General features: G+C 49.8%; 1 protein-coding gene across 6 annotated transcripts in view; it reads right to left on the bottom strand.

Moving 5' to 3' along the window:
* LEF1 (lymphoid enhancer binding factor 1) overlaps positions 1-16,188 on the bottom strand; it is a 69,787-nt gene extending 53,599 nt beyond the window's left edge. For 3 of the 6 annotated variants that reach the window (XR_010615095.1, XM_065690428.1, XM_065690435.1), the window contains exons 1-3: positions 15,705-16,185; positions 14,737-14,800; positions 13,103-13,236 (exon numbers count right to left, since the gene is read on the bottom strand). Coding sequence is in view for 5 of the 6 variants with exons in the window: in XM_065690428.1 (XP_065546500.1) it covers positions 13,103-13,236; positions 14,737-14,800; positions 15,705-15,914 (408 nt within the window). In the remaining variant the exon portion in view is untranslated. Of the gene's footprint in view, positions 1-13,102; positions 13,237-14,736; positions 14,801-15,704 lie in introns of all 6 variants that reach the window. The other 3 variants (XM_065690446.1, XM_065690454.1, XM_065690462.1) reach the window with 2 other exon arrangements.
* Positions 16,189-19,959: the final 3,771 nt, after the last annotated feature.

Below are 19,959 nucleotides of genomic sequence, written 5' to 3'. Positions count from 1 at the left end.
AGAAAGCACAGAAAATTATATAAGTTCCCCGAAATTAAAAACACGTTTTTCATATGGAAAGAACAGAGGGGGCATTTTTATAGCCTAGACCACACAAAATGAACTGATTATGCACATGCTTTTTCAAGCCTAAAGGCTGAAGTAAAAATACGATTGAGCAAGCGAGTCAAATTGGGAAAAAATATTGTGACTCACGGTACGTTTAGTGACTTTTAGCACCTGATGCAAGGCAAAATAGTGCAGATGCCCAGGCTATTGCTTCCCCTCTGCAGCTCCTTGTAGCAAACTGACAGCCGTTCACTTACCCTAAACCAAACACACGACAAAGGAACACTAAATCCCCATTAGTTATCTACAAAGATAAATAATGCTCTGAAAGTGTAAAATACAAAAAAGCTTCCTCTAAGACTCCCTTCTCCTTCAGTTATACAAACAACTCTCAGGCTGCCTTAAAACTGCTCTTACCACAATATTGTTTTCAGGGGCATCAAATGCTCCCACGCTCCTCCTCTCTCCTCATCTGGCTTCGCTAGTGAAAAAAAAAGTAAATGTCTATCGAGAAAGACAGTCCTGAGCTTTGATTAAAACTAATGCCTTGAAAAAATACTTCCAGGGAACTTTTAAAACTTATCAGTGGAAAGGAAGGGGATAAGGAGGTTGCAAAAAGTGGGAGCCCGTGAGCGCAGTAGCAGAACCACTCTGTGTCCGTACGCTGACCAGTCTGAGCACCACTGCTACTTCGACAAGTATTTTTATTCATGCTAAAACCACTGAATAGGAGCTTTTAAGGGCAGTAATTTTGAAATATGGCAGCTGCCACTACAGCACGCGGGGTGGTGAGAAAGGAAGAATGTGCAAATAAAGCATGAGCTGTAAAGAATTAAACATTATGAGCACCCATGTATTAGCAATAAAAATAATTTCCTCTTAGTGGTATCGTTTTTCTTCTGCCATTTTAACATTCCTTTTTCTCTGTAGTCATTAAAAACCCAACTTAAAGACAACAGCAAAGGGATCTGTCTTCCTTCCCTGTGGACCCAGAGCTTATGCCCCTGTCATTTCAAGGCTGGGAAAATGTCTCGTTTTTACTTTGACTGTTCCTAAACACACACTAACCACACTGAGGCTGAAACTAGAGCCAAACGCAGCAAGCTCTTCACCAAGAGCTTTTGTAAAAACTTATAGTTTTTTTCAGTAGCATTAAGACTTCTGTGTTAATCCAAGATTTGGTGTTTCTCCCTCCTCCTCCCCCCTGTTCTTCTGCCATTCCCAGCAAATTTACTGCTTCCTCTGCACAGCCTTCTTTCTGAAATCAGGGCTAATTCTTTGTGGCTCTGCTGTCCACTCTGATAACCAGAGGGATGCTCAAAAAGCAGCACTGAGGGAAGCAGCAAGATACAGAGAGCTGGAGCAATCACTGTAAACAGAGGTATTGGCTGCCATGTTGGCAGGGCAGCTAATTCAACTTCTGCCTATCCCACAAGGAGTCTCAAGTATCTGGAAATGAATGGCAGCCTCCAGAAACTAAGCAAGCAACATGCGGAGCATTGCAAAGGTCTCCAAAACACTCGCCACTGTGAAGAAACAGCAGCAGTCACTTTTATTATGACGCTGCAACCCTGCCTTTCAGTATCGAGCCATTACTGTGATGAAAAAGTATGTTTTACTGTAATTACTGCTTATTTTCCCTTCCAGGGACTTTTATGTTCATCTGCAGAGGATTCACTTGCTACTTGATACTTTTGCTTGAAAGCTTGCTACTTTTTTGCAGCTATTCACTGAAATTTAAGAGACACCATTTAGTCCAAAAGAGGCACGCGAAGGCTGTCAGCCAGGCTTTTATCCTGTGCAGCCCACCATATAGACTACATGGGCAGCTCTCCATGCCCAAGCAGAGGCACAACTTCCCTTCACACAGCAATGTTTTGGTGACCATGATACGGAGAGCGGGGGGACCTGACAATGAATCCTGCCAGTTCCTTAAATCCTGATCCCTTCAAACTGATGACCTGCATGTCTACAGCAAAGTGAGTTTTAAGTTTGGCTGTGGTGCTGGAGAATGTACAGCTGCCAGATGCGGCCACCATGTATAGGCTGCAGCTACAGAGCTGTGAAGGAAAAAGAAAACACCATGAATGACCCGGGTAACTCCAGGGAGGTGATGCACAAACAGAAAGCTGAGAGCTGTGCTCCGGTGAGCGCAGCCTGGGCACACATTAATGTGGCAGGTATTTCAGGATGCACAGGAAGAAGTTGAAAGCCTCCAACTTCAAACCAGCTGGCACCTCATTGCAAACTGCCCACCAGAGGCTGCTGAGGCTCAGGGCACAGACATCACAAAGGCCACAGCGGACACCCACCATGGCTAGAGAGGAAGACAGATGCCATTGCTGCCAAGATGCTGTCCCTGAGAAGCAGCTGAGCAAGGTCCTCCCAGCCCTAGTAAACAACGAAAGTCCTGCCACACTGGTGCCATGGGGAGGCCACTGATAAGCCCTGGTCGGCTGTCCCCAGCTCATCTTGTGCAAGAGCAACAAATAAACAGCAGCTTCTTGAGAGACGGAGCACACACCATGCCTGTTATCTGTGTTTGCACTGAATTTCTGAGGGGTAGACGGAGAAAAAAGTAGGGGGTGCAAATAATGATGCTCAGAGCAAGCAGCCTGCTCCCTCTGCGGGGAAATAGCAAACAGAAAACAGCAGGAGACAGGGGTGCTGCTGTGATGGCAGGGAGGCAAAATGAGGAAAGACAAAGTCTGCTTTTTGACCAAAAGTTTTACAGTCATTTTTCTTAAACCCCTCCTCGCTTTTATTTGGAAACTTCAGTAGGATTGTTTGGTCCTCAGCTGAAGGGCTGGGTATGAAACATTGACAGCCAACTTTCTTATCTGCACTGGTTTTAATCCTCTCATTCCCTCCCTCCACGCCCATCCCAGTTTTTACTTTCTCAGACTTCTAGTTTGTTTTCATGAAAAAACACAACAAAACAAAACAACCCAAGAAGCAGGTCTTTTATCAGCAAGCTGTCTTTCAGGGAGGTTCCTGAAGCGAGCACCTTCCTCTAAGTCTCTGAGCAAACGTTGCTTCTTTGGGTCCTCATTTGCAGAAGCTTGCTCCCAGACCGTGTCTCTGCTTTTGGCAGCAGGGTGGGGGGAAGGCAGAAGACATGACCCCCCTCCTCTGTGCCAGCGTGGGCGCCAGGGATACCTCCTGGGAATCTGCTGGCAGCCACTGACGCGCTGCAATTTCCATGGGTCACATCCTCACGCTAGACTCTACGTTAGGCAATTATACACAAAATTTACCTATTTCATGCTTAATTGCACAGGCACAAACTTTTGCTCCACCCCCGAAACAGCTACAACCTACCAGCAGCACTTGCATTACTATAGGCATCTCTCCCAGTCCAGACTCAACCCCCTAGGCTCAAATCTCAGCCAGCCTCTTAACCAGCCATCCCCCTCCCTGGAGAACCCACTGAGCCCAGCAGGGAAGAGGGGATGCAGATAAGGCATGAAAGGCCAACATCAGCCCACAGCCGACTTGTGAGCTATGGGCTTCTGGGCTGTGGAACACTGCCTCCAGAAGGGAAATGCAAGACCCGCTCATAGACTCTTCTGCTGACTGAACCTGAGAAAATGCTTTGTTCAGTATATGTTGGCCAAAAAGATTCATTTAATGGAGGAGGGCATTTTTTGTGCGGTGAGCACGACTGCAGGGAGCACTAACTGAATGTATTTACTTGCAGTCCTGGAGACAGAGCTGGAAGACAAGCTCCACAAAACCCCTGTCTGAAATCTACCTAAAAGTCTGCACGTGCCCAGGACACAGGGGTTTCTGAACCAGCTTTGCCTAAACCACATTTCCCAACTGGGTATTTATTGTTCTGCCCCATTAGCCTGTAACATTCTCATTTACACACATATCCCTGGAAAGAAAGAGAACTTAAAAGTTTCAAAGAAAGAGGGAAAGCTTTCTGCACAAGTTGCTTTGGGAGGGCCCTTGAATTAAAAAGTTTCAAGCAAAACAGCATTTTGAGCAGCTCTCCTAGAGTCTCTTAATATTTCCTTATTACAAAGTATGAAGTCATCTTTTACAGGTCACCCAAATAAGAAGCTTAGTAGTTGCCAGTTAAAAAAAATAACCAAGCATGTTTGCAATAGTGCTGTCAAACTGTCTGGGGAAAGCCTCGTAAATTAGCATTTTTTTGGCGGTTCTCCTATTCCGAGTCTTCCCTCTGATGATTTAAATGGAACCAGGATCTCTGCACTGTTATCTTAGAAATATCCCCAAAATAACTGAAAAAGGGAAAAAAGTCTCAACAAACCCAGGAAAATCCTCATACCTAAGAGCTAAGCTTTTTATAGTTTTATTTCTTTTTTCTCCTTTAAACCCAGCACAGCTTCGTTTCCTCCCTATACCAGGGGTATTTAAGACACAATGTGTGAGAGAGAAGGTTTTGAGTCACAAATTTTCCAAATCCAACACGCTCAGCTCAAACTTACTTTTTAAGCTGAATTTCAGTCGTGTGCAGGAGGAAACCGGGCAGTGAAGAGCAGCCGCAAACACCACCCAGCCTGCTCGTGTCAGAAGGCAGCGAGACAAAAAGCTTTAGGGGCATTCTTCAGGGCGATTATTTTAATCGCCTGTGTTTTTCAAAATGCATTTTAGTACGTTCAATATACGGCTTATTTCCTCAATATCCTCAAAAGCTCTCCCAGCGCCAGCTCCGTGAGCTCACTCTTCCTCTCTGTGTGGATCCCCAGGAGCCTGGAGGGGATGCTGCATGCTGCAGCCTGCCCCACCACCCCAGGCTCCCACACCTGACCGTCACCCACCTGCTCACTCCTGCCGTGCTCACAAAATACCTCCTCAAGAGGCTGAACCCCCATGTGTGTCTGTATATGGGATAGGAGGACCTGTACGTGAACCGTGGGACCATCTTTATTCTTCGCAGGGGCTAATTCATGTTCAGGTGTTGAGGGGAGAAATCAGAGTCTCCCTCAATTTGGAGGGGTCTCTGCACCGTGTCAAGCCTGGCTATTCTGCTTCACCTCAACTTCTCTGTTGACAACAGAAGAAACAAGCGTTTCTTTAGTTTAAGAAACAGAAATGCTGCCAACCAGGTCATGAGGAGTGCCACACAGTGAAACAAGCTACCACAAACCCCAAATTGAGGAGAGCGCATGGATGTGAGAAGGAAGTCACATCATAAAAATGAATCTGGGAAGCCGCGTGGTGGGAAGACGTGCTGTGGTGCCGGTTTTGTGGCACGGTTGCGTGGGATGTAACACATGGGTCAGTGGTAGGAACCTTGCTCACCATGGGGGTACACGGGAGTTGAGCAACACTGCATTGAAAGCAGTACGGGCCTGAGTGTAGGGGATAGAGCGCAACCAAAAACACAGTTACCACTTGTAACGGCAGCTTCCTAAACCTGATACAGCACCAGACAAACTTCAGAAACTAGAGACCCTAAACAGACACTGGATTGTGGTATTTTAACAAAATAAACACATTTGCATCGCTGGACACAATTTATCAGCATTTTAGCACATCGGCAGGGAAAAGGCCTTCTCCCCAAGTGCCGTCTGCATTTGACAAGCGTTGACACCTTTAATCGTCACCTCCATATTGTACTTTTTTCATGCTACACAAAGCTTGCCAATGCAAGATTTGGGAGGGATAAAGAAAGATCAAGGCAGGAAGATATGCCAAGACTGTGGAGAGAAACAGACGGTCACAAAGATAAATCTCTGAGGCAGTTTTGAAATACAGAAAGAGGCAGAAAATTGATGCAATAGAGCCTTACAGCATAGCTAGGCGACCAGTTACTGAGACTGGCTGTGAGCAGCCAGTGTCACTAGAACCCCGACCCAGAAATACAGGTCCTACAGGGATAGCTTTTTAGAGCTCATCACCTGTGAGCCAAAAAAAGCCTCATGTTCCCTTTCCCTGTTTTTTGACGAATGTTCCCTGGCCTTGTACATGACGAATCAGACCATCTCCAGACTGGCTTTCTTTGGATAACCCTTGTGCCCCCATCCAGAACTCAGGTAAGGGGGAAGCTGAGCTGCCATCAGTATCAGTGGGATTTCAGTATCATGCCTTTCAACCCTGTGAAACCTCACTCCCCATACTGACACCACGGGGCTTGTTGTAGCTCCCGTGAGTCACGGCTGCAGGCTTCTTAGAGCAGGGCCATCAAGCATGTGCAGTGCCTGGCTTCCCTACTCAGAAGGCAAGAAGGAAAAAACAGGGGTCTACAAACAGATTTCTTCTGTTCTTTGTGGAAGCAGCCTTACTAGAGCTTCCCTGCACCGACTGCACATGTGTACACCCTGCTCATTCGAAGTGCCAGCACATTCAGAAGGTACTTTGTGGCAAACACGTGCATGCAATCACAGGCTCCCAAGGGACATCTCCCTGTGCGCTGGCCTGGGCGAAGCAGACCTGCCTGCTGACTTGTGCGTCGCTGTTTGAAGTGCAGGGCTAGAGCACTGAAAGCGCTTGGATGGAGAGACGCTTTTGGGAATTAGCTGTTCTCCAGCTTGCCTAATAACTCCTAACCGAAGCGATTCTCTGGTTTATGTGTTACAGCTGGTGACGACAGTACACTCAGTTTTTAAGTTAAACTGCCCATTTTATAAATATTCAATCAAAGCCTTGAAACTTTACACTTGCAATTTTTGCTGACTAAGCTCATCCTATTGATTTTATGCCTCAATCTTACCTATACCGCCAGCCACTTAAAGCAAACAAACAAATGTCGAGTCGACCTTTCAACTCTATAAAAATGTTCTTCTAGGAGAGCGAATTGGTATCTTTGAAGATCACAAAGATATTCTAGGTCCTTCATCTCAACCCGGAGCATCAGTAAGCAGTACCACTGCCAGAAGCCAGGGGTAGGCATGCCACTTCTCCTCTGGCAGTTCAAACCACTTTTCTTCCCCTTTAGGAGAACAGGCAATCCCTGGCTGATTAGCACAGTTGGCGTACATGTTAACTCCCTACTGCACTTTTAGCTCAATCCCAAAGATTCAATGAATATATTTTTATTTAAGTGCTCAATCACTTTCTTGCTGAGAGGACAGATTCCTTTGAAGTGGGAAACCCAAACTAAATAAACATATCCACAAGATCCAAGTCTCAAAATAGAAGCCGTTGGGTTGCTAGATTAAGTTATTCTGAATGCAATTTTCTTAAGTGAATCTAATGCTTATGAAGGGCCGGAGTGACAGAGACACTAATCCCCAACTGCCTGGGCAGCAGCAGCACACCAAGCAGCTGTGCTGCCTTTTCCCTGGCGTCCTGCAAGAAGGGACCAAACCCAACAGCCAGATGAGAACAGTCTTCACAACAGCCAAAACCAGCTTAGAGATAAATGCCTGATAGCCTGGGTGGGGGTGATTTGGGGTACATGGGAGTGATTTACATACAACTGGAGCAGCACTGCAAGAGAACAACCTGCCTCCCCCAAGATGAGGACCTGCAGGCTGCCTGGCTTGTGGCAGCATTTTCCTCTGACATGCACTGGATACTGTTGGTGTCCGTCCATGTTAAGAGCAGCACAGGACATCACAGCAGTCCATTTGATGCAGACTTCAGGCTGTAAAATGTTCCGTGTCTGTATTAAAGCAGACTCTTGCTCATCTGCCGCCTTCTGCCAGACACAGTATTTTACTACTAGCAAACAAAGCACATGCCTCTCTCTAATAGGACTTCAGAAATATTACAGCAGCAATAAATGCTTTTGTGTGGGTTATTTCCTTCCCATATCAGGAGGAGTTCTCCCTAACTATAAACATAAGTTAAGTACTCTGGAGGAGCCAGGCCTGCGGTACCCAGGCTTTACAATGCCTGCAGCAATGCAGCGCTGCAAGTATCTGGAAAAAGTCTTTTCCTCTTTTGATGCCTGAACCTGTGAAGCTTTAGGCTTTCTTCTTGAGCCATATCCTTGCTGGCACTTGCAGTCAGTAACAAGCTATTCTTATTAACATTTTTTCTGGGCTGTGATTAAGCTGGAGAAGAGGTGGCACAGCACCAAAACAAGAGGAATGAAATTTTGCTTTTAAAACCACCTTAAAATGTAAGCGGCAGCTCTGGCATTTACAATTTATATTGAATTAGGTCCTAGATATATAGAAAAAAGGAGATTTAGGACATAAACATACACACATATTGATATACAAAAGCACCAACACCAACAAAAGCTCCAACTGACGATTTGTAATGGGTGGGGGGTTCGATTATGCCTCCGCTGAAGCCACACACACACAATGCTGCATGTGTGTGGCTCCAGGAGAACCTTCCCCACATGCCCATTCACAATTAGGTTGATTTGCTAATTGTTTCACCCTGACAAGGAGAAGACAGCAAAAGCAGAAAGGCTGTTTTCTTCACCTGTACATCCCCAAAGACCACATGGACATTGGTAAGACTCTGCCTGGATCATGCCATCTTATCGAAAGCAAACAGATCAAGCTTCAGACAAAGGCCAACTTATAGGCCCCATTTTCCAAATGGAGAATGAATTTCACTACGGGGGGAGAAAGAAGGCACCACCAAAACTTGGTCCGCAACTATTCATGGCTTGGATTTGTGTTTCACAGAGACCTGGCTTATACATTAGACTGATCAGCTGTGACGCTTGAGCCAGAGCAGCTGACAGACGCATTTGCAGCAGTGAGGTCCCTTCTATTAGCACTGTGCAGATTCCTCTTCTCCCCTGGTGCGACTCACTGAGCCCCCCAGCAAACAGTGCTAAAATTCCTCCCCATGCAAACCCAAACAAACCCTAGCAAGTTCTGCTTTCATAAAGTCAGGAAGCTTTGTGCTCCTCTGCACCTGATTTGAAAGATTTAGGAACTAATCGGCATGGTTTAACTTCATAAAGACATGTGCTGTGCAGGGTGAAGCAGAAGAGCTTCAGTGCTGGCTGAGCAGCTCCAGCTTGCTGAGCCCCCTGGCTGCCTGTGCAACCCATTTCCTCAGGCACAGGTCTGGGGTTGCAGGGGGAAGAAAAGAGACATGCAACAGGAACACAGCTGCCTACAGCCCTTGGAGCATCCTGCTCCGATGCCAACTTGGGAATTAGTGCAAAGCCTTCTGATGTGTGATTCGGCAGCAGGAGCTGAGCTCCAACATCTGTGCTACTAAGCTCACTTCATATTGGGCCAGGGAGCTTTCAGCTGACCACAGCTCCCAGCAATCGCCTACAACTGCACAGTCAGCAAAAGCGAACTCTCAGGAAAAGACAATATTATGAATAATCAGGTTCATGTCCTTCTGCAGGTCCCCTTGGGGTCCCAGAAATTCCCCACAAGCAAGTGAACCAGTCTGCTTTCAGAGGGACCGCAAGACACAGCAAGGGAAACAAAACCCTCTTACTGAGGCTCTGTAGCTACTCATTCGTGCTATTTCTACCCTCACCCCTCCTCCCGTCCATATTATCTGCACAATTTCTCCTGGGACTCTTCAAGACAGGAGCTATCTCCATACCCCTCTCCATGCAGAAACAGAAGGAATACCCAAAACTTGGCCAGGGTAGGGGGTCCTGCTGCTTATAAACATTGTTCCTTGCATACAAACTCTTAGCAGAATTCTCCATCATTTTCAAATGGATATGCTGTGGTTTGCAAGTGGCTGTAAGGTGTTTATAGATTGTATCCTCCAACCCACTTAACACCTCCAGCTGCTACAAAGAGACAGTTTAGCCACAAAGAAAGAAACCCAGACCCCAACAACACAGAACAACAGACAAAAGGGAGGCTGCCGAAATCTTCTATCTATCTATCTACCCACAGGAAGTTTAATTCATTGGGGAAGAGGGAGGAACAAAGACAAAATTATTTTCTGGATGAATTTAAGACACAGAGAAATGATTCCTCTTCAGTCACCTCCTTTGTACCCAGGTTCCCAGCACACAGACAAGAAAGGTTTGCTACCCCAAAGCTAGTGTTGTGAACGAAAAAGTCAGAAAACCCACACATGTTAGAAAACAAGCAGCTGCCGCCGTGTCCCATCTTCAGTACCCCCACAAGGCTGAGCAACCACCAAAAGATATCTCGAGCACACAGGATGCACATACACCAGGTGTTGCTGTGGTTTCAGTACCATCACGTGACACTTCTCCTGCAGCCACCCAAACCAACTGCTTTGCTTTCCTACCTACCCAGCTATCTGATAGGAACACAAACTGTGGTGCAAGGCTTGTACCTGAACTTGTAATTAACACTCTCCTGCTCCTACAAATACAACTTGTAAAATGCAAATTGGTTGCAAGTAAAACGATTTTTTTTAATTTTTTTTTAAGAGAAATTAAAATTAAAAAAAAAAAAAAAAAGAGGAGGAGAATAGGGAAGATGAGACCACTTTAATAACAGCAGATTTTGGAAGATTTGAAATCCTCCTCATACACCCTTTCCCCTCCAAAAGCTGCACTAAAATTACACTTCAGTTTCCTGCTTTTACAGCTTATTAGACATATTGTGGCTCACTACAGACTTGTATTTTTAATTTTAGAAAGCAACAATGCAAAGTGTTTGCCTTTTATTTTTTTTAATAAAAGATCTTTTTTTCCTACATATGCTGGTGAAAGTAACTTTTTTCCTATTCCAAGACAGCTTTGCTCTCTCTGCCATGGCACAACGATCCAAGGCTGCCTCAGTCATAGATGGTCCCTGTCTTGGGTCCGCTTGCATTCCCCCAAGGATGCACCCCCTGGGCAGTTTGCAAGCAGCAGGGTCTTTCCAAGGTGAAAAAAGGATTCAGCGCCCCAGGGCAGCTTTTTAATCCTGCCTAACACCTCCAGGCAACAGATGCATCAACAAGAAGTGGCTTTGTCATGCAAATGGCAGGGCGCAGGTACACACAGCAGGGCTGCTCCATGCACAAATGGCCAGGGGCTGACACCCCAGGGGACACATCCACCTCCAGCGCTTGCTGATCTCGGCTGTTCCTTGCCCAGGACACATCCCCCCGGAAAGGACAGCAACAGCAAACCTGCAGGGCAGTGGTGGGGACCTCACAAAGGTGAACAGGCAGAACCGTGCGGCACTGGAGCGCTGGTTGGCCATGAGTGAGCGTGTCATCTCCTGGATGCAGCGTTTTGATCTCGCACGCATTAAAACCCAGCTGTCAGCTCGGAGACTAACAAAGATTATAGTTCAATTAAACAAAAAAATTATTTAATAACTCAAGCGTGTAGCCTTGTGGTTAAACTGAACGAACTCCAGGCTTATGTCAACATTGCAGCCCTGCAACAGCACTATTTTACCGAAATAGTGGTGCTGCTCGAACATGCAAGAGCAACACTGAACTAAATTAGCCCCTCAGATGTTCGGCAGGCAGCTTCACAATTAGAAAGCAGATGTGTTTTCCCCCTCCTCCCCTCCAACGTACACATGTAGGACAGTTCCTCAAGTACCTGAGCTGACAGCCTCCCGCAAGAAGCCAATATTCTGGGGGTGTTGATGCCAGACCAGTGCAGAGCAGCAGCCCCACGGCACGCATACACGGAGAAAATCCTCAGTGAAGAATTAAACTGGATTTTGTTGTTCAAAGCCTTGCACCAGCACTAGGGACTTTCTTAGGAAGGTAACGTGGGAAAGAGGAGGTAAAAAAAGGTCTGAAGTTTCCCAGGCCTCTAAGGGGAAGGGTTTGAGCCCTCAGTTTCAGTGCCCTCTCTTGAAGCTGCAGGCTTTTCCCCACAACACATCCAAACCGAAGTTTTCTGTACAGCAGCATTTACAAGAACAAATACCAACAGACCATGGTCATGATGCTTCACCCTAAATGGCTGTAGGTCTCTGAACTGTAATTTATACACAACCCTCCCCACCCCCCCCAGCTACGAACAGCAATATACTGCACGAGGTTTTGCAAACCTTTCAAACACAAATGGTAGCATATAAAGAGTACAGATCCGCGTGCTTCCCTCCCAGTGCCAAACTGCCCTGTCATTCCAAATCCAAGCATCCACTAATTTAACACACTTTGCTACTGTCAATTACCAATACAGATTAGCCCCCCCCCCTTTTTTGCTTTTGAAAAAGCCACAACCTGAAGAAAAATCAAGAACTCAGGATGAGCAAATAATGCCAGTTGCCTGACAGAGACTGACGAGTAAATATTTAAGATCGACATGGAACACAGCTTTATCACAGGGAAGTAACAGCATAAAACTTCCCATATCACAGCACATACAACTGCAGCGGGATTTTTCAGCAGGATGCCTACAAGCAAATTTGTTTCTTGCTCCTCTCTGGTTCTACTAATATAATTTCCACCGCTTGTTTTAACATTGCCTCCCCATCGCTCTATATGTATACCAAGAGGATTAGAAAAATAAATGGGAATTGACTACTCAAAATTAAAACTACATTAAAATCCATTGAACGTGCATCTACACCAATGGAAGCAGAGGGACCAACCTGGAAGAATCAGTGCCTGCCATAATATAAGGGAAAGCTGTAACTACTGCAGCACGGTTTATATTAATTCCTAAACGAGCATTTCACAATTTGTGGCTGAAGATACAGAGAGTGCTTCAAAGCAATGCTGCCACATACATAAAGCCTTCATGCAGAGCAACTGCTGGCAGAAATAAATATCAATCAACAAAGAGCAATGCCACATCTGAAGGAAAAAAAAAAAAGAATCCAATCTTCTCATCTTACTGACAAGCAACTTCAGCAGTTCTGCTTCCAGCCCTCAATTTTCCTCAACAAACAAAGAGTTAAAGACTCTGAGTTAAAAGAGTTAAAAATTCACATCTGTCCCAGTCACTACAAAGATGGCATTTACATCATTCCACCATACACTATCCTACAGTCGTAAACCAGGGCTCCTCCCTCAAAGCCCCCAGCCCTGTTCAAAGGATGTCAGACAACACAGACGTTAATCTCAGCTTTTCCGCTGTGATCATGACCAACACCTCTAAGAGCTCTCAAACTCTGGTGGACTGAGGCTCTGAGCAGCAGAAGTGCAACCTTCACTGTAACTGAAGCTACTCAAAAAAGCCCCGGCATGAACACACACTGAAGGCTGAACAGGAGGAAACCCAGCTCGCCAAAACCAGTCTTTGGAAGAGATAACTCACTGTTCTGGGAATGGGTGGCGACAGAGATCCATTAGGCATGTACGGGTCGTTATTCATATTTGGCATCATGATATACCCAGAATAACCAGAGTATGATGGTCCCTTGCTGTATAAGCCACTGTCTGGATGCTTTCCTATGGAAGAGCAAACAATGATTACATTATTGCCCACATACGCATTTCTTGTAAGTTAGAGCACTTAAACAGGTATTGTGCATTCATAAAAATATTTTGCATGCAAACATTTCTTTACTCATGGAAATTGCCTTTGACAGAGAGGGAAACACAGCAATTTGTAATAACATGTTTTGAGAAGAGTTAATTCTTCAAGGAGCAAGTACTCTCAGTGGGGAGTTTATGCTTAAAATACAAAACAGCCTCGGAGTAACCAATTTATTTTGTTAGTCCCTGTTCAAATCCAGGCAGAAACATCAGCAATGACATTACATTTCTCAAGTAGCAGTTTTCCCCCCATTTTATACATCCCTCTAGGATTTGTGGATTCAGAAGTATTGCAGTATCGGTTTCCAGCATCACTCTTAGAAAAGGGAGGAACAGGGCAGTGATAACTAGATATAATAATTTCCTTCTCTTGCTGAGCCACTGCGTGCAGCAAACAATTCATTCTGGCCACGCTCACTGGCAACGATTGGAGGGCAGAGGCTGGCTTGGAAGGAGACCCTAACAATTTTGGGAGGTGGGGGTGGGCTGTTGAACACACATGGCACTACAGACAAGAGAGAAGCCAAGTGAGGGCAGCTGTTTTGTAGGAAAATAAAGAATTTGAGTCTGGGTCCTGAAAAGAGGAGTGAACAGGTCTCCCACCTACATGACTAGTGACAGGGATACTACTTGAAAGTGAGGTTTTAAGAGGATGCAAGGCTGAAAAGGAAACTGTACGGAGCTGACCTCCTCCCCCTCACTGCAACGATGCTGTGAGCATGGGCATTACTGCTTTTAGGCTGGTTACAAACCAATTCGGATTACGGTTGTCACAGAGTCCCGGAAAGCACCAAGACTGAACTGTGTCTGTCTTTATATGGAATTTATGATCTGGTTTAGTTCATGATGATAAGCACTTCATTTTAAACATAATCTCGCATCTTTCACAGCAAACGTTCTTTGTGCGTGTGTCCAGCTTCCTAAGTGATATACAGCGAACTCTGTCATTTCCTCTGTCCTCCTCAATCAAAATTAACCAGCTGGTATGTTAAAAAAAGCAAGAGGTCTGCTCATGCTTAGACTTGAAAGAGGAGATTTAAGTCACGGACTTTGGCTATGGAGAAAAAGCACTGAGTTTCTGAACACACACAACTCGGCGGCACTGTGTGAGTGAAGAGATAGATGTGTTTAAGCTGATATCCTAAAAATAGTTATTTCTTCAGCAAAGATCCATTTGGCCTACTTATCAGTTTCTAAACAACCGAAATACCATTTGATCACTCAAGATAAACGTCCTGCACATTGATTTCCTTTTTAAATGTGCTTTGAAAGCACCCTGGCATCCCTCTCCCCCAAAGGGTACTAAATTTATGTTTCCCAAAAGAAACCAAGCTCTGGTTTGTGGACCATGTGGAGGCTTCACAGGGGGACTAGGAGGGACAATATTGCGAGACAGGACCATGCTCTTCTCACCTTCCTCGGGGTGCTCTCTGCCTTTATCATGGTAGGAATCTGGCGCTTGATTCTGCCTGGAAACCTGACCGAAGGGAATCCACCATAAGAAAAGAGTGAGAAAAAGGAGAAAAGTCATTGTATGGATGCCCATCTATCTGCCACAGCGCTACAGCTTCTTGTAGAAGGAGAAAAAAAAGTTAGAGCAAGAGATAAGCATCTTCCCTTTCCGTCTTAAGTCGCCTGGAAGGCAACTATACCAGAAACGTTTGTGTAAACGACCGGTTTATGGCAACGGGAATAACTACGGAGCTTTGCAATGCGTTTCTAACAGAAGCGCCCCTACATTTAACGAAAGAGGTTTATTTCTGGAAAACATTTGTAGCTTTGGTGGCCAAAACATTATTGGCAAAAAGATACAAAAAATAATAATGAAAATCAGGCTGCCCTCATTACCAGATCTTTAGGGAAGGAAAAAAAAATGAAAAAAAAAAAAAAAAGGAAAAATAGCAAAAAAATACACACACACCAAAAAAATTTAAAACCCCGCAGGTTCCCCGCTCGCCCTAAAGTTGTTTTAGTGTCGGGTATTTCTTCCCAAACAGTTCTATGCAAATCCCTTAAAGAGTTTACGGCTACTGCTCCGACCACGAGTATTTTAGCGAGGAAATTTCATGGCTGCTTGAGGTCTCACACCACGGCACCGTCGGGGGACTCGCGGGAACTTTTTCGTCCCGGGCCAAAGAGCGGAGGGGGCCGCCCCCACCCCCAGCCCAGCGGAGGGGTGCGGAGCCCGCTCCGCTTCCCCTCGAAAAGGGGAGTTCAGTTGGGATGAGGTTTTTCATTTAGGGGGAATTCGGAAAACACGGGTTTCCCTGATGCCCCACCGAAGCTCCCTCCCTGACGGCGGCAGCGGCCGGACCCCAACAGCATCCCGCGCCCCCCTTGGCCGCTCCGAGCTGCCCCGCGGAGACTCCGCGGCCGCGCACCTCGTGCCCGTTGGAGCCGGGGGCGATCTCGGACTCATTGACGAGGGAGGACTTGATGTCGGCCAGGTCGCCCTCCTCCTCCGGGTGGCTGATCTCAGCGAAGATCTTCTCCTTCTGGGGGTCCCCCTCGTCCTTGAAGGGGATCATCTCGTCGGTGGCGCAGAGCTCCGGGTCCCCCCCACCGCCCCCTGCCCCCGGCAGCTGCGGCATCCTCACGGCAGCGCGGCGTCTGCTGCGGCCGCCGGCCCGCCGCGGGAAGGGGAGCGGGAGGAGCAGCGGGGGGAGGAGGAGGAGGAGGGAGGAGGAGAAGGAGGAGAGAGGAGAAGAAGGAGGAGAGAAGAAGGAAAAAATCCCGTGAAGTCCTCGGGGTTGCTCTCGGCAGCTGGAGACCCCCGCCCGCCTGCCCGCCCCCTCGGGGCCGAGGTACCCCCACTCCCGCACGGCCCCGGCCCCTCGGGGAGCCTGACCCCGCCGCGCCGCACGGCCGGAATAGGTCGAAACGCTCCCGTTTGTATCCTGCCCGCCCCCAGGGACAGCGCCAGGACCCGCCCCCCAGGAGCCCAGTCCCCCCACTCATCCCCACCCACGGCACCCGGGCTCACCCTGCGGGTGAGGGTACGCGGGGGGCAGCGCAGCCCTCCCGAGTTTCGCCTCTGAGTGAAGTTGCCGCCACCCGGGCGGGCTCGAGTTAAAATGGCTGGGGGGGGGGGGACGGGGGACGGGCAGGGGGAGGGGGCGCCCCGGGGGACGGCGCTGCCCTCGGCGCGCACCCAGCGGGCCTTTGTCCACAGCTTCGCCCGCGGCACCGGGCCCGGCTGGGCTCGGCGGCACGGCGGGGAGCGGGGGCAAGGAAGCGGTCCCGGGAGGAAGGGAGGGCAACAACGAGGGAGGGATGGCGGGGGCGGCCGATGCTCCCCCCGCTTCCCTCCACGCCTGCGGACAGGGAAAAAAGTTGCCGCTGAGGCGCCTCCGCGCCCCCGGCAGCCTCCGTGCTCAGCGCCCGGCGCGGGGATGGTGCCGGTGCCGGCGGGCACGGCGAGCCGCGGGGGGCAGCGGTAGGGCGCGGGGCGGCGGCGGCGCAACTTCAGCATCGCTCACGCCCTCCCTCTGCCGTCGGGGAGGAGCGGGGACGGCGGGGATGAAAGGAGCCGCCGCCGTGACTGACAGCGCGCCCGGGGCGGGGGGGCCGGGCGGCGGAGAGCGGAGGGCGCCGGCGGCTCTTTGGGGAGCGGGTGTGGGACAGCCCGCGGGCAAACTTCGGTCGGGCTGCCCCAAGCAGCCTCCGTGTGTTTCTGCGTGTCTACATGTACATGTATGTGTGCGTGTGCCGAGCCGGGCACTGCGGCTCCCATCCGTCCCTCCCAGCCAGGAGCCCGCCGAGGCAGGCTGAGGCACTCGCTGTATCCCGCAGCAGACAGACCTGCTTTTTTAGGGCTGCTTTGTTGAGACTTCCCCTTTGGAAGGGGCAAAAGGGGGGCTGCTGTGGTCACACGGAGCTGCTCGGGTGTGGGGAGCAGGGGCAGCGTGCGAGGATTTGCGCTGGCGCTTCCCGTGCCCGCTTGGGACGAAAGGCAGAAGTAACACATCCCTGTGGAGCCCAGCAAGTGCCCGGGAGAAACGTGTACAGACCCCGAGCGGCAGCGGGGAAACGGCGCGGTATCAGACCGGTACATGGAGCCAGAGCAGTCATTGAGATTCACCCCTCCGCCCCGTCCCGCTCCTTCAGCAACCGCGCTGCCCCGTTAGCTCCCGGGCGGCACGGCATCATCCCGGTGCAGAGCACAAGTGCATTTAAATACGATTAAAAAAAAAAATAAATAATAAAACCCGTTCGAACAAAAGCAGGCGCTGCGTCTGGGAAACGTCGGGATCCGCAACTTCTTTTATATTGCGAACGCGATGCGCTCACATTTTGCAGGAAACAACTTCCCATTATTTTGGCATCGGAAAAGTGCGCTTCGTGCTGTGCACATGCCCCGCGAGGCTCCTGAACCTTTACGCGTCGGGAGACGGAGGATCAGGAACATGTGGATGCTCGATCCGTTTCCAGCAGCTGCTGGGCTAGGGCGGGCGAATGGGGCGAACGCCCACTCCCACCCCACTCCTGCCTCGGCACCAACGTCCACGGACGAGCAGTCACTGTCCAGCTGAGAAACGAGACCCGCCAGACCCCGGGAAGGGGAGAAGGGGGATGGACTCCTCATGTGGAGCAAGTGCGTAAAATAAATAATCGAGAAAGAAAGAAATGGGAAATGTAAACCCTGGGAAGGGGTTTAATCGTGTGGCACTCCGGGGAGCAGGGGAGCCCTCTCTCCCCCGAAGTTGGCTGGAGAGAGGCGATAGGGAAGCGGTTGTTTGGTAAACGCAACTCGGGGATGTGTGTGCGATGAGATGCCGCCGCATCCCTCCCTCCCCTTTCCTCTTTCCCGGCTCTCGGCGGGCACCGGACAACCGGGCCAGTCCCAGGTGCCCCGGGCCGCTCCCTTTGGTCTCCCGTCCTTCCCCAACCTGGGCGAGAGCCCGAGCGTGTCAGCTCCCCCTTCTCCCGGCGGTGCGGCCCCGCCCGAGAGAGGCAGGAGTCCCCTCCGGAGGGGCCGGCAGCGCGGTCGCCCCTCTGTTTCGTTACCGGGTCCCTCTGGAAAAGCAGCCACCCCCGCCCCTCCGCCATCCCGATGTCACCCCCCCCCCCCCCCCCCCCTTCATGTGGGCTGGAGTTTTTCCAGAATCAGGTTTTGGTGGAAGGATTTTGAGGGCAGAAAAGGACGGGGAAAGGGGCGGGGGGGGGGAGAAAGGGAGGGGGAGCGGACTGCGACGGGGCGGTGGGGGAGAAGGTGGAGATCATAATGATTTATGACAAGAGGATAAACTCAGGAAACCTCAACTCCAACGCCAGATTTCACTGGGGACGACGCAAAGTTGTCTCTTAACTCGCAGCTCGTGGGGCTGGGGAGGGGGGCACGGCCGAGGAAGGGGAGGAAAGGCCCCGGGTAGTGGTGCCCTCCCCACCCCGCGCCTCGCAGGACCGCGCTGCCCTCCCTGCCGCGCCGGGAGAGCTGCCACCGCCGTGCCCCCTGCCGTCCGGCGCCCGGCTGCAGCCCCGTTCAGTACTTAGGCGGGGGTTATGTTGGGGGTTTAGATGCGGGTTTTTTCTTTCATTTTAGCGTGGTTTTGTATTTTCCTGTATTTTGTTTGGTTCGTTTTGCACATTTTTGCATTTCAGGTTTTTTTTTTTCCTTTTTTTTTTTTTTTTTTTTTTTTCCCCCTCTTTTTTATCGTTTGAGCAGGTTTTGTGCTTTAGAGTTAGGTGGGTTTTTTTTTGGGGGGGGGTGTTTGTTTTGGTTTTGCAGGGCGGGAGCTTGGCGCACTCCCCGACGGCCAGCCCATCCGCGGGGCCGGGGGGCGAGCGGGGAAGGGAGGAAAACCGGCCGTTGTCCCCTGGGGGGGGGGGGGGGAACAGCACCCCCGATCAGCGCAGCTGGACAACCCCCGTGGAGTCTCGGGGGGAATGACCGAGGAGAGGGAGGAACTGGGGTACTGGGTACCCCCCGGGGGGGTGCAATAAGCGGGGGAGGGGGGGACACCCTAGCGTGTGGAGCGCCGTCCGCCGCCGGCGGCCCCACTATAGGGACGGGAAGGGGGGGGCGGGGCGGCGGCGCCTTTGATGTCCTGTCGGCGGCCCCTTTCATCCCTCCCCGGCCCCCCCCCCCGGGCCCTTTGTGTGACTAAATTTGGCAGGAGGCTGGAGGCGCGCCAGGGCGCCCACGTGTGCGCCGAGCTCCCAGCTGAGCGGGCGAGGGATCTCTTCCGGGTAAGGAGACAGCGGGGGAGATCAAAGAGTTTGGGGAGCTGGAGCCGAAATGTGCAGTGGAAATAAAATAATAATACAAAAAAAAAAAAAAAAAAAAAAAAAAGAAAGAAAAGAAAAGAAAATCCTCCGGGCGGGCCGCGTGCCATCCCGGAGGCACGGCGGAGCGGGGGGAGCGCTGCGCACATGGTGGGGAGGGACGGAGCGGCGGGAAGGAGCTGGTTTTCTCCGGGAAGGGGAAAAATATAATAAAAATAAAATATATTCTTGCAGTGGGGGAGGGGGCGCGGTTATTTTCTGGGGAAAAAATAAAAGAAGAAAAGACCAAAACCCCGAACCCTTTTGTTTAAAACCACCGGGCTGTGGAGCCAGCAGTGCCGCCCGACGGCGCGTCCCTGCGACAGAGCCGGTCGGGGCTGCGCGGCCCCGGGGGAAACTCTTACACCGATC

The sequence above is a fragment of the Lathamus discolor genome, chromosome 1 (assembly GCF_037157495.1).
Source record: "Lathamus discolor isolate bLatDis1 chromosome 1, bLatDis1.hap1, whole genome shotgun sequence".
Lineage (NCBI taxonomy): Eukaryota > Metazoa > Chordata > Aves > Psittaciformes > Psittacidae > Lathamus > Lathamus discolor.
Note: the sequence above shows the minus strand (reverse complement) of the source record. Positions and strands in the feature narration are given on the sequence as shown.